This window comes from Nelusetta ayraudi, unplaced genomic scaffold (assembly GCF_046127955.1).
Source record: "Nelusetta ayraudi isolate G7.1 ecotype Tasmania unplaced genomic scaffold, CSIRO-AGI_Nayr_v1 ptg000124l, whole genome shotgun sequence".
NCBI lineage: Eukaryota > Metazoa > Chordata > Actinopteri > Tetraodontiformes > Monacanthidae > Nelusetta > Nelusetta ayraudi.
The window spans coordinates 425,999-440,000 of record NW_027466174.1 but is presented as its reverse complement, the minus strand read 5'-3'; the positions used below and the strand labels follow the sequence as shown (position 1 = coordinate 440,000).

Genomic DNA, 14,002 nt, shown 5'->3' with positions numbered 1-14,002 from the left:
CAAAGCGGCGACTGGAGAGAAGTCAAAGTGTGGCCCCACCCTGTTTGGGTAAACAGCGGTCGAAAACGGGAGCAGCTCCGCTTGTGGCGGACGGCGACGGTTGTCAGCGGGGATTAGAAAAGTGTCGGGGGAACGGTGCGTTCGGGAATGAGTGGAAGAAACTCTCTGCTGTGTGTGTGTGTGTGTGTGTGTGTGTGTGTGTGTGTGTGTGTGTGTGTGGCTGCCGTGTCGGGCGCCGACTCCCCGCAGCTCCCCCGAGGCTCTAACGTCCCCTCTGTGCTCCCTCTCCCTCCCGCAGCGATGTGTCCGTCAGACCTCCAGCAGCTGTGGAAGGAGGTGTCGGGGGTGCAGAGCGGCGAGGAGGCCCTGAAGCAGGCCGAGGGCCTGGACTTGAGCACCAACAGCTCCAACACTACCTCAGCCTTCTCCAAAGCAGCCAGCGCTCACATCCCACTGCACAGCCTGGCCAACGGACAGAGCCACACCCCAAAGAGAGACAGGTGAGCGGACACGTGCGTGCGTACGTGCGTACGTGCATACGTGCGTGTGACTCCTGTTTTCTTTTGACTCAGACACTCTTGTTTGTTTCCTTCTCACGGTTTTACCTGCAAACACTAAAAGTTTGGACACACCTGTGTCTTCTTTATCTTTACTACCTTGTACACACTGAAGACATCATATGCATGACCAAGATATGTGGATTAATGTGGCAACAAAAAAAAAAGAAGCCAAATACCTGAATGTGTTGTGTTTTCTATATTTCATATATGAAGGGTTGCTATTCTAGATCATCTGAAATATAAAACTTGTTTGAGTTATTTCACACTTTTCTTTGTTCAACACAGAGGCCGTATGTGTTCACTCACAGTGTTGATGCCTTGAGTGACAATCTACAGTGTAAAACATGGAAATGAAAGAAAGACCATTAAATCAGAAGTGTGCGTCCAAACCTTTGACTGGTAGTTTACGTACTTGAGGTTATGAAGCACACACACACATACACACACACACACATACGGCTAATGGCACACAGGTGGGGTCCGCTGGCCTCATTTGATGGAGTTCTTTCTTTTATTCAGCATGTTCTATGATTAATTGTAGGCGAGGTAGGACAAGAGAAGACAGGACAGTGGCGGCAGTCAGCTCCGCTAGCTCCAGTCGTCAGTAGATGATTTCACTGTTAGCGCGGTGACGCGTCGACATGCATGTGCTAGCAGGCCCTCACACACCACACTGAGGGCCTTGTTGACTCCTGGCTGTGTGTCGGCTGCTCATGGGCTTCTTGTCCGTCTTTCAGAGCCAGACTGTTTGAGTGGATATCCTCCTTCACCAAGGCAGACATCGGAGACGACCATGTCCCCTATTACCCCAAAGGCAGCCAACCCCCCAGCAGCCAGTGAGTAGCGCATGCACACCCACAAACACTCACACACACACACACACACACACACACTGTGTCCTTCTGCGCTGATTCACTGCTTGCTAACAGGAGGGCGTTTGCTCACCCTGACCTTTGACCTCATTGGAAGGAGGGAGGGGTCAAGGTGGGTTACCCGTGTGTTAATTTAAAAGAGCTCCCACGAATGGGCTGAGCCTACTCGCACCGCTGCCCCCCAGCGGCCGCAGGAGAACGAGCAGGCTAGCAGCGTTAGCCCGCTAAGCTAACGCACGGCCCATGTGGAGGAGAGTTGCGGTTGCCAGCAGTTTGTCATGTCTGCTGTCTGAACTGCTTCTGAGTTGACTCAACCGCAGCCAGCGCACAACACACGCGCACACGCAAACACACACGCGCACGGCCCTTGTGCGTGCGCGCAGGCTCCGATCCCAGCTAGCACATGTGATCAGGAAGGAGGCGAAAAAGTGAGGGAAGACAGAGAGGGAGACATGTTTCCATCTGTGAGACAAATGTTTTTTGTTACACAACCTTCTGATGTTGATTTTTGGAGAATCCCATTCCCAGTCCACATGTGCGCGCGTGCGCACACACACGCACACATGCAGTTGTGTAGATATATGTGGAGACAGCAGTCGCAGGCAGAGCTCCAGTTTCTGAACCACATCTGCTACTGGACCTGCCGCACGCACACAAACACATACACAATCACACATGTGCACTCACATTTATGCAAACACACACACACACACACACACAAGAATACAGCTATTTCACGGTAGGCTCAAAACAAACCTGGCCCAGTCCCTCATCAAACTACAAACTACGCACTTTATCATAAATTTCCAGCAGTGTACACACACACACACACACACACACACACTCTCTCGCACGCACGCAAGTTCGCCACAAAAGAACAACCAGCACGACGGCAGCCGCCGCCAATCAGTCATGGCTGGTTGGTCTTGTGCCGACTCTGTGTCAACTCTTGAAACGTTAGAACACACGGCAGCACAGAACGCACTCACACACGCACACACGCACACACTCACACACGCACCAAGCAAAGGAATACTGGTTGCAAGGCTGAGAGTCTGTGCCTCTGCAGTTGCTGGATCGATTCCCTTTATTTGCCTGGCTTCTGTAAATGACCCCGCTCTGCTCCGTCCCCCCCCCCCCCCCCCGCCCCCCTTGTCTGCACTTGGCTGTGTGAGCTGCCCGGGCTAATCACTGCTAACCGCCATCAGATGCCTGGAGCGGTGCTTCTGCCACTGCAGCAGTCACTCCTCTCCTGCATGTGTGCTCAAAGTCTTTGCTTCTGCAATTTTTTAATATACATATACATATACATGTATATATATATATATATATATATATATATATATATATATATATATATATATATATATATATATATATGTATATATATATATATATATATATATACATATATATGTGTATATATATATATATATATATATATATATATATATATATATATATATATATATATACATATATATGTGTATATATATATATATATATATATATATATATATATATATATACACACACACATATACACATACATATACATATATATTGCAAATTTGAAATCAGGCTGTTTTCTATTATCTGACTTTGTGTTTTGTGTGCGCCTCTTTCCCCGCAGTCACGAGGAGCACGCCGGCTCCCATCCACTCTACGGCCACGGGGAGTGCAAGTGGCCGGGCTGTGAAGCACTGTGTGAGGACATGGGACAGTTCATCAAGTGAGTCGCTCATCCAACCAAACAGTCCGTCGTGTGGTTTTTCAAAGGCCCCGGCGTGGAACGTTTTTTTTTTTTTTTTTTAAAAAAACAAATGTTTCTTATCATGACTCAATGTGCAAACTCAAACGCCAAAATGCAAAGGCACTGCAGCTGATGCGTTTCAATCGGGGGCGGCGTTGCTACTCACACCGTTTGCTTGTGTGTTGCGTCTCCGGCCCGTCGCTGATGAGCTGCACGCAGCAATTCAGCACAAAATAGGTTGTACAGAACAGAACGTTGACGGCACAGACAAACTAGCAAGCAAATCTTTTCAAAATAAAACTTTTTGTCGGCAAAGTTGCACAGCTACATCAACAGCAGCAGCGCGCGCAACTTTTTAAAGGACTCACACCACATCTCCCTGAAAACATGTTCAGTTAATTACTGTGATTGAAGTATTTAATTAGAATGAATGTAGTTCCCCTGGTTAGCAGGACATAAATCTTAAGAACAACATCAGCAGATCAGCAGCTCGATGCTCCTCCTGCTGCTCTGCTCTTGATCAGTGGCGTCTCTTTGGGTTTGTGCTTGAGTGTGTATGAGCTATACACATCCTGTCATAGCAAGCAGATCCACTGAGACTTTTGGGAAGATGGAGCGCTCGCACGTCCGGCGTAATCTCTAGGATTACACTCTGGGCCTCTCATGGGTTTGGCATCTTGAATTATGGAAGAAAAGGCTGAAAGACGGTTGAGTGTCAGTATCAGCATACACATTTCAGACAGACTGTGAGGCTGTGAGGCTGTGAGGCGGTGAAACCCCAGCACGTCACACTCTTTTCCCACTCATTAAGCACAAGCCAGGTGTACGACCGCATTAGAAAACATCCTGCGGCTGCTTGTGCTGCTGGCCGAGGCTCCTCCTCCTCCTCCTCCTGATGCGTATCAGCGGCGGGAACCCGCAGGTGGAACTTTTTTCTGTCTTTTTTTTTCCTGCGGGATGTTGGAGCGTCAGTCACGCGCCGTACATCAGCGTCAGTGTTTCTCATTACCTTGCTAATTCACCCGTTGCAACGTGTTACATCACATTTGCTCCGGGGCACATGCACGCATACATACACACTCACACACACATGCAGGCACTCGACGTGCGGTTTGGTTCCCTGTTTGAGAATTTTTCTGTAATTTTTCTATTTTTTTTTTTTTCCCCTGCTTTTGGGCCTCCAACAATAACAGTTCACGTTTCAATTTGCCAGCCGCGCTGGCGTGCATTCATTTGTCCCCTTGCGGCAGGTGAGCTCGAAGCACGGCGGCTGATTTGGAAGCGTCAGAACTGATTGTTTTCCCTAATCAAGGAGAAAATGTCTAATCCCGACCCGTTCGAAGGGGGAGCACGTTTTCACTTTTTCCTGCCAATTTGCGCGACGTCGCGGAGGCTTGGCGACGCGGTCGTCGGGCCTTGACATTCTGCTCGCTCGCTCTCTCTCTCTCTCTCTCTCTCTCTCTCTCCGCCCTCTTTGTCACCAAGCGCACGGCGGCCGACTTCGCCGCGGCTCCGGCGGCCGCTAACGAAGCCTCCGCGAGCCTTTAATGAAGCCCTAAACAAACTGGCGCTCTAATTAGCGACGCGGAACTCTGGAGCTATTTTAAATAATGGAGATATTAATAAGCCGGGGTGATGAAACACGCACTCCTGCGCGCACGGGCACGTGCGTGCGCGCCCACGCCCATAACGGCAGAAGTGCGCATGGTAATTGTGATGGCATCGGACAGCCTGATCAAAGCGCGCAGGCGGCGCTGGGAAAGTTTGGAGAGGAAAGCTGTTGTTTGGTGTCTCATTTCACATAGCCTGGGGGCAGATGGAAGGAGAGGGGGAGACGGAGTAACAGAGGGTGTGTGTGTGTGTGTGTGTGTGTGTGTGTGTGTGAGTGAATGTGTGTAAGAGAGTGGGGGATGATGGGAAAAAATAAAGGCAGTGACAGATAATGCCATCAGTCCGACGGTGCTCAACCCTCCAGCCAGTAGAAGTCGTCGCCTCAGGAGAGGAAGGAAGGAACTCTTCTTCTTCTTCCTCTTCTTCTTCTTCTTCTTCCTCTTCTTCTTCTTCTTCTTCTTCTTCTTCTTCCTCTTCTTTCCCCTCCCCTCTCCCCTCATAACACTCTGGTATAATACTTTGGCTGCGGTCGGCGGCGCTGGGCGTAATGTGGGTTAAAGCCTCGTCTGCCGGCGCTGGGAGTAGTAAACAGAGCCTCATTGTCGGGACACACAGAGGAAGAAAAGAAAGAGAGAGAGAGAGAGAGAGAGGGAAAAAAAAAGCTGTGCTACTGTTTATGGCCTGGCCAGTGGGACAGAGGAGGGTACAGGGGAGGGGGCGCAGATCTGGACAGGACCAGTCTGAATCATCGTGGCATCTGGGGGCGTTTGCGGGGGAAGAGGGGCGAGTGGACAGGGGGAGAGGGAGGGAGGGAGGGAGGGATGGAGGGAGTGAGTGAGTGAGGATGAGATCATGTTTTTGTTATTATTATCGTGCACTTGTGTTGAGCTGTCTATCGGCTGGGATTAGCTATGCCATGACATCATTGTTTTCCTTTCATTTCTCGTCTTTGCAGATATTGCCTAAGTTTTTTTTTTTGAGGGGGGAATTTTTTTTGGCTTTCTTAAAGACGCGCGCACACTCACACACACACACACACACACACACACACACACACACACACACACACACGACACATAGGTTTTGGCAACAAACAAAGTCGGGGAAGAGGGCGGCTTTCTGAAGAGCGCTCAGATTACAAGTTAATATCGCGGGATAGCGACAGTCTCACAGGCTCAACGCACCGGGTCTTGTGTGAGCACGCACAAACACACACGGAGTCACACCCGCCCACGCGTGTGTGTGTGTGTGTGCGTGTATTCACGCACACCCAGGCCAGGCAGGCAGGCAGGCAGGCAGGCAGGCAGCAGGGCAATAACCTCTGGCTGATGACGGAGGAGCCGAGAGGAGGCGATGAGGACGGCCCGACTGGGAAAGATCACAAGGTCCCAGGTCCTCCCACACTGGTGGGGAGGAAAGAAGCAGCTCTCTCACACACACACACACACACACACACACACACTCGCTAATACTAAGTGAGTTTTAGCTAAGAGAACGTCTTAAGATAAGGCCGTGTGCGATAACACATGAGCTCATATCCAGGTGGTTTTCTTGGATCACGGCTCGCTGAGCGCCAATGAAGGATACGCACGCACGCGAGCGAGCGCACGGACGCGCGCGCGCACGCGCTCGCACCCCCGCACACTAAACACAGCTGCCGCGTCCTTCACTAGACAAAATAAACTTCCAAGATTGCGGTTTATTTTTATGGAGCCCGAAACAGCTCATAACTCAATTTAATTAAAAGAAAAAGAGGTTCGACTTTCGCGACGGCCTCGTTCCCGACCTGCGAACTGTTTAAACAGCCTTTTTTGGTTTAGCTTCAAAAAAATAAAAAATAAAAAAATGTTGCTGATGTTTGACTTGTGTGACTTGTTTTTGATCTTTGGTAAAAAAAAAAAATAAATAAATAAATAAATAAATAAATGAAGCAATACAAAAAGAAATTCCTATAATGCCTGTCGTTCCACTTTCAGGCACTTGAACAACGAGCACGCCCTCGATGACCGCAGCACAGCTCAGTGCAGAGTCCAGATGCAGGTAGTTCAGCAGCTGGAGATACAGGTAAGTTATACACTCACTCCCACACAGACACACACACCCACACACACACACACACACAGAGTCTTAATTTTCATCTGCTCGCAACCAAAGGGAGGCGGGAAGAAAAAAAGACAGTTTGAGCCGCTCTTGTTCCGAGGCAGGCCAGAGTTTATGGAGAGCAGTGGAGCTTGTAATTTAAAAGGAGAAGTCGGCAGGGAAGCTGCCATCGCTGCCCCAATTATAAAGCTGCTCCGGCGAGAGAGAGAGAGAGAGAGAGAGAGAGAGAGAGTAGGAGAGAGGGGAGGAGCCAGAAAAGTGAAGGAGAAGTCGGTTTCTCTTGTTCTTAAAGTGGTTGGGGGGAAAGGGGAGTGGACGCACTCGTAGGCTGATTGGGATTTATTTCTGTTGTTTCTGTGTTCAGAAAATAAAACTTTTTAAAAAATGATTTGCAAAAAGTATTCGCACGATGGGGAAAAGTGCAAAGCTGCTTCCAGGGAAAGTTTCTGCAGAGGAAGGCAAAGGTTTCCTCTGATCCTGCCTTAGTTTCCTGAACCAGTTCAGTCTTTGTGTGTGTGTGTGTGTGTGCGTGCGCGTGCGTGCGTGCGTGCGAGTGTGTTTGTAGGTCGGTGTTAGTGTGTTGCTGGTAAACAGCGTTTATCTGAGGCCCTGAAGCCGCCGCCAGCCAACGCAAAGTGACAGAGAGGCAGCTGGTGTCACATCACATCAGGACCCCCGTCCCTCGGCCTCCGACGTGGCACCTCGTGCCACTAGCAGCCCACCACTCCACACACACACACACACACGCACACACACGCACACACACGCGCACGCACACAAGCACACGCACACACAGCAGCAGCAGCAGCGCAACCGTGTTAATCACGATGCCCGTCTGCAGTGTGCATCCGTTGTTTCTGCAGGCTACACATTTTGTGCACATGCACACACACACACACACACACACACACACACACGTGCACTCGCACGTGCACAGGATGCAGCATTTCCACAGGCTGCAGCAGCGGCGGCGGCGGCGGCGGCGGCGGCCCTCCATTAAACGGCAGTTAGCAATGTCAAACAGGGGCGAGTGTGTCTGCGAGTGGGCCGGGTGTGAGTGCGGCAGACAGCTGCGGGTGAGGAGGCGTCTCACTCCGGCTCAGGTGTGACTCTCACCCTGAGTCACCGTCTCACCCCGTCAGTCTGAGTCTAAACTCTGAGATTTGTTTGTGTTTGTTGTGTTTGTTCATGTTTCCCTCGCGTTCCTCTGCAGCTGGCGAAGGAGAGCGAGCGACTCCAGGCCATGATGGCCCACCTGCACATGCGCCCCTCGGAGCCAAAGCCTTTCAACCAACCGGTGAGTTCACCTTTAGCTCCGCCCACCCGCCGTCACCTGACCTCCTCCTCTGACCCCCCCCCCCCCCTCCCCCCCCATACCTCTCGTTTCACCGCAATTCCCCAGCAGCGCCAGCAGCACCATCTTGGAACTCAGGTCCCTCGACTTTCTCCCTGTCTAGCTTGGTACCGACGCCCCCTGTTGGCCAATGAGAGTAACTGTCAGCAATAAATCACAGGCAGCAGCACTTTTCTTCTGCCTTCCACCTCCACAGTTTTTTAATGTTACAGTTCCCAGAAACCTTTGCTGTTGTCGCGATCCCGCTCCACAGACGGCGGTGAACTGCAGCTATTCAGGCCGCGTCGCACTCAAACTCGCTGTGTTGCACGTTCAACATCACAAAACTGCAGATTTTCTCGGCCCGTCAGATCAGCCGCGGCGTCTCACGCGTGTCGGCGGCGAGGTGCAGACACGCCATATGCTTGTGCGCGCACATGCGTCCGTGTATGTTGGCAAGGTTGTTATTAGGTATCTAATGAATATTTCATTATTCAGATTGACAAGGAGTCTTATTAAAATATGAAGATGTTGAAATTAATTGTCAATTAGAGGTGGAGTGTCTTAATATGAGGGAATATAAATGGGCGCAGCCGAGTGGCGGTGCCAGCGTGCGCGCGCGTGTGTGTGTGTGTGTGTCTACGTGCGTGTGCGTGTTGGTGCGCGCCGTGCGTCTGGGTGATGTGTTGATCGCAGGGGGATCAGCTGCTATTAACATCTAATGGGAAATCAGGAAGAGGCGTGTTCTGTCACCGCCGCAGACGAGCCTCGGGGGTCAGGGATTGGAGGAGGAGGGGCAGGGGGAGGGGCCTCGGGAGTGGAAACAAAGCTTGGCCTCAATTAACAGGGTTCGACTGTTGCCGTGGCGATGCGGCGCGGTCGCCGGCGTTAATGAAGTACCTGTTAAACAGCCCCGCCCCTGCAGTCAGAGGGGGTGCGAGGGGGCCACAATATACATACGTATAGAATACACACACACACACACACACACACACACTAGCACACACGCACTAGCACACACGCACTAGCACAGGGCTTTTAATTAGTCTTAAACTAGCAGCCCAACAACGACTGTCCCGGAGAGACTGCGGGCGCCAGCCTGTGTGTGTGTGTGTGTGTGTGTGTGTGTGTGTGTGTGTGTGTGTGTGTGTGTGTGTGTGTGTGTGTGTGTGTGTGTGTGTAGTTCGGTGTGGTGTGGTGTGGTGTGCAAAGGCTCTGCCTAATTGGGCCGTATTGGTCCGTGAAGACTTTGCCACCGCAGAGCGCGTGCACGTGTGTGTGTGTGCGCGCGTGTGTGTGTGTGTGTGTGTGTGTGTGTGTGTGTGTGTGTGTGTGTGTGTGTGTGTGTGTGTGTTTGTGTGTGTGTGTGTGTTCCCTACTTACAAACATGCTGTCGCGTGGTTTTGTATTTGTAAGCTCGGGGTTAATTGCAGCCAGTGGTGTGTTTGTAAACCTCTGTGTGTGTGTGTGTGTGTGTGTGCGTGCGTGCGCGCGCGCCAGTTTGTGTGGTTCCGCGCTGGGTCGCTCTTCTCTTCTCTTCTCTCCTCTCCTCTCCTCTTCTGGCCGAGTGTGAGTCAGTCGGAGGGAACTCGCCGGTTCTGCTCGGCGTGAAGGAGGCCCAAACTTCCAGCGTGTGCGTCTATAATTGAACGCGGCTGAGGACTCGGGTTTCGGAGTCGCCGTCCCGCACCACGTCTGCTTCTAGCTACGGTTCAAATCGTTTCTCCAACGCGCTAATATCGCCCGATCCCTTCTCAAATACGGGGCGAGTGTCTGTAAATGGCAGCAGATGTCGGAGCTTTAGAGTAAACATGAGGGAGACATTAGCCATAAAGAAAATCCATTCTGTGCCCCTCCCCAGCGCAGAGACTGTTAATCCTGATATGATAACAGATAATCCCAGTCTGGGGTCTCACCAGCTTGAAAAAAAAAATATGACTCATTACTCTAACATATATATGTGTGTGTGTGTGTGTGTGTGTGTGTGTGTGTCTAGTTGAACCTGGCTTCCAGCGGCTCTTTGTTAAAGCGGGACAGCGAGGCCTACCCGGAGGGCCTCCCTCACCCACCCACCTCAGCCGCCACGCCCATCACCCCACTGCGCCAGGGACCCTCGGTCATCAGCTCCTCCAGCCTGCACACACACTCACACTCCCACACGCACGGCGTCGGGCCCATACGTCGGCGCAACTCCGACAAGTACTGCACGCCCATCGCCTCAGGTAGAGTTCAACACACACACACACACGCACGCTTGATCCTTTTGTATTGATGTAATAACCCAGTTTTGATAATTAATTTTCTCTGTTTCTTAATATTTTTTTCTTAAAAATTGGTTTTGCATCTTGCAAGTCTTGACTTCGTGATAACTGAGAGCAAACTTTTGTTCAAAGTAAAAAAACGATTTTGACAATCTTTTTTGAGGGGGATTTATTTATTAATTCAAAATATCTTTTATTTAATTACAACATACATACAAAACAAGAGTTGATACGACTTTACGCCTTGTTTTTCTTTTGCCGAAATTTAATTTGTGATCGCAGACGTTTCAATTTCACACCAGCTAATCTGAAATTGACGTTCTTTTCTTCTTCTTTTTTTTTTTGCAGAGCTTGCTCAGAACTGTGAGTTCTACAAGAATGCTGATGTCAGGCCTCCCTTTACTTACGCCTCTCTTATACGTCATGTGAGTCTCTCCAGCGATTCCGCTCTCCGTCTCCTCTCTCCGCCTGCGAGGGTTTATCCTTCTAAACTTGTGTTTGCCGCCCTCAGGCCATTCTGGAGTCTCCAGACAGACAGTTGACTCTCAACGAGATCTACAACTGGTTTACACGAAAGTTTGCCTATTTCAGGAGAAACACGGCCACGTGGAAGGTAAGAACTGGAAACGCTCTCCTGCCAATGCTTCATCCCCCCTCAGAACACTGGCGTCAGTTCTGCCGAAAGCGGCGTGAACTTTTTCCTCCTGAAAGTGCTCAGAGCACTATTGGCACCTACCTACAGTAGCTCCAACATTAAGTTCTGGATTGAGTGCAATTATGCAATGAAGATGATCACGATGAGGACAGTAATGTAGCTTTTAGCAGGTTCTTTTTTTTTTTTTTTTTTTTTTTTTACAAGAGCTTTGTAGAAAAAGCGTTCAAAAGAGAATTTAGGGAAGAAAAATTTGAAAATGGTTTGCTAGTACAAGTATGTTTGCTCAGACAAGGTGCTTTAAAGAGATCACACACTCAGCCGACCTGATTACTCGAGGCGGACTGTTCCAGAGCCTCGGGCTTTTGACTGCAAAGTCTTTGTCATCGCTGCTTTGAAGCCCAGACTTTGGGACAAACAAAAGAGCTCTGAGCAGGGGGCTAAGATTTGTGCTACGATGGTGGCGGCTGCCAGAGATGAAAGGCATTAAAAAGAGTCTAGAATTGACTGTTAAACACACTCACAAACAAAAGCCTCCTGCTGTTTATGTTGATTTGTGACTAGCAGGTAAGTTCTGTACAAACCCAAAACCAGCAATAGGTGTTTGGTTTAATGACTGAAAATAAGATTGGGAAAGAAAAAAAAAATTCTTTGCAGCAACCTTGACTGAACTTCACCCCAAAAGCGTATGCACAACAGAGTTGTTGAGAGACCCAAGTTGGCCTGAGTTTCTATGACTAACAGGCAGATACATTTGAGAATCTTTTTAATGAAATTCAATGAAAAAAAAAACACAAAAAACACCTCGTCTCTGGAAGTAAATGAATAGAAAGCAAAACAAAAACAAAATAGACCAAACCGTCGCCCCTGAGGAACACCGCACTTGTTAGGAGAAGTAATGAAATATTGCTGACTGTGACACTGCACCTCCCCGTAAAGAGTGAATTAAGGGTCAGCCGATACGGACGACGGGCCGCCCTGCAGTTCAGCCGTCCAAGAGTCTCTCTGCTTCGTGGATTTTAACAAGGTTGGAAAATTGTTTTGCTCCCCGCTCAGCAATCTTTGGTGACAGGCTTAGTTAGTTGGTGGTAAAATAATGGAGTCACGGTGTTTGCACACCCTGATTATCTGTAAACTTGAGAAAAAAAAGGTCGTATTATGGCTCAAATCCTTTATCCAGTAAACGCTATTGTTTACACCACTATTATCTAAGAATATGTTTTGTTAAGCCTGATCGGAAAAAAAAAAAAAAAGGAAAAAAGAAGGGAGCGTTTAAAGAGACTTTTTCGGAGACAATTCGGCCGGCCGTCGTCTCCGCTTTGTGAATGTCGTGGGAGGTGGAGGTGAGTAGGCGTGAGGGTCGTTCCAGCAAACTGCAGTGTAATTATGGTCAGCGCACGGTGTCCCCTGCTTAAGCCCCTGACCCAAACAGATGCCACCTCAGGCTCGGTAGACCGCAGTAAGAAAAACAGGGTTCACAGCAGGGTTCCGCCGCCCTTTTCGTTTCAAACATTCTCAGATTCTCCCGCGATGACACTCGGACGCACCAGAACCTCCGTCTCCGTCCTTTATCAGACACTTTGGAACCGTCCAGCCCTTCCCTTCCTCCCTCCCAGTCGGACCCTCACAATGTCTCTCACATCCGACATGACACATGGAAGGTCAGCCCCATTTAGCTGGGAAGACCCACAACCGGCCGTCAGACAGCCTCATTACAGAGGCGCACACACGCTGACTGCTCATCGTCACACTCGCACGTCACCTCCTTCTCTCGCCGCTCCTCTTCATCCCTCTCTATCTCCCCCTCGCACGTCCCCTACCTGGCCTGATCCCGCCATTGTAGGCGCTGACCCATTTCCAGAGGAACCCAGCGCTAATTTGAAGTTCCTCCCGAGAGGAGCGACGTGTGGACTGGACGGGGGAGGGGGAGGGGGAGGGGGAGGGGTGAGGAGGGACATCATCCTCCCTCTAATAGCCCTAAACTGAAGGAGAGGGATGGTGATGATGGCGATGGTGATGGAGCGGGGGAGGGGAGGGGAGGGGAGGGGTGCTGAGAAGGTTAAGAGACGGGGGGCCACTCAGGAATATCTTCACCCTCCCCACCCCCCCACCCCTCACCCACCCTCCACCTCATCTGACTTTTATGAATTTTAACTATTAATGCCTGGCGTCTGCCTCCCGTGCCATTGGCCCGGCAGACCTTTAAATATAGCTCCACGTGGCCTTTTATGTATTTATGTAGCGGCCGGGTGAGTCAAACAGGGCCACGGAGATGTATGTCCTTTAATAAGCCGTTATATTTCATGAGGACAGCGCCGGTGTCAGGGTGCGGGGAGGCATTGATCAGGGAAATGACGCGCGGCAGAGAGACGGCGGCAAAAGAGATGGAGGAGGAGGAGGAGGAGAGGAGGAGGAAGAGGAGGAAGGTGATGGTGCCACAAAAAAAAAACCTTTTGAATTAAACTCATCTCTCTAATATTCGCTGTTGCAAAAACATGATGTGCTTCACATCTTGTCCAGCTGTAAAATTAAGATTTTGATCTCAAATAAACATAGTAAGCGTTTGAAATGCGTTACCGATTCGAGCCCAATTAGTATAAATACAAGGAAACAGTTTAGATTTTCAGTCGGTCCTCTGAGACTCTTTCGTTTTTCAAAATCTGCATTCACGCAGGACATTTATTGCGCACATATAGTCTGACTGGGATCCTGTGCAGGGAGGCTGGCCTCACAGGCACCATCACATCTGGAGCGACTGGCACAGAGACGTCCACACCTCCAGTCAGCACTGTGAGCTCGGAAATAAACTCCCCTCTCCTCGCTTCTCCTTTTGTTTGTGAAACACAGCGTAATGGTTTTC

At 50.0% G+C, this 14,002-nt stretch overlaps 1 protein-coding gene across 4 annotated transcripts in view; it reads left to right on the top strand.

The window, feature by feature from the left end:
- The window catches only part of foxp4 (forkhead box P4), a 63,063-nt gene that overhangs the window by 39,061 nt on the left and 10,000 nt on the right, over nucleotides 1–14,002 (top strand). For 3 of the 4 annotated variants that reach the window (XM_076050188.1, XM_076050192.1, XM_076050191.1), the window contains exons 6-13: nucleotides 299–500; nucleotides 1,298–1,396; nucleotides 3,066–3,164; nucleotides 6,773–6,860; nucleotides 8,110–8,193; nucleotides 10,226–10,451; nucleotides 10,839–10,915; nucleotides 11,002–11,103. In XM_076050188.1, coding sequence (XP_075906303.1) covers nucleotides 299–500; nucleotides 1,298–1,396; nucleotides 3,066–3,164; nucleotides 6,773–6,860; nucleotides 8,110–8,193; nucleotides 10,226–10,451; nucleotides 10,839–10,915; nucleotides 11,002–11,103 — 977 coding nt within the window. The remainder of the gene's footprint in view (nucleotides 1–298; nucleotides 501–1,297; nucleotides 1,397–3,065; nucleotides 3,165–6,772; nucleotides 6,861–8,109; nucleotides 8,194–10,225; nucleotides 10,452–10,838; nucleotides 10,916–11,001; nucleotides 11,104–14,002) is intronic. The other variant, XM_076050190.1, reaches the window with a different exon arrangement.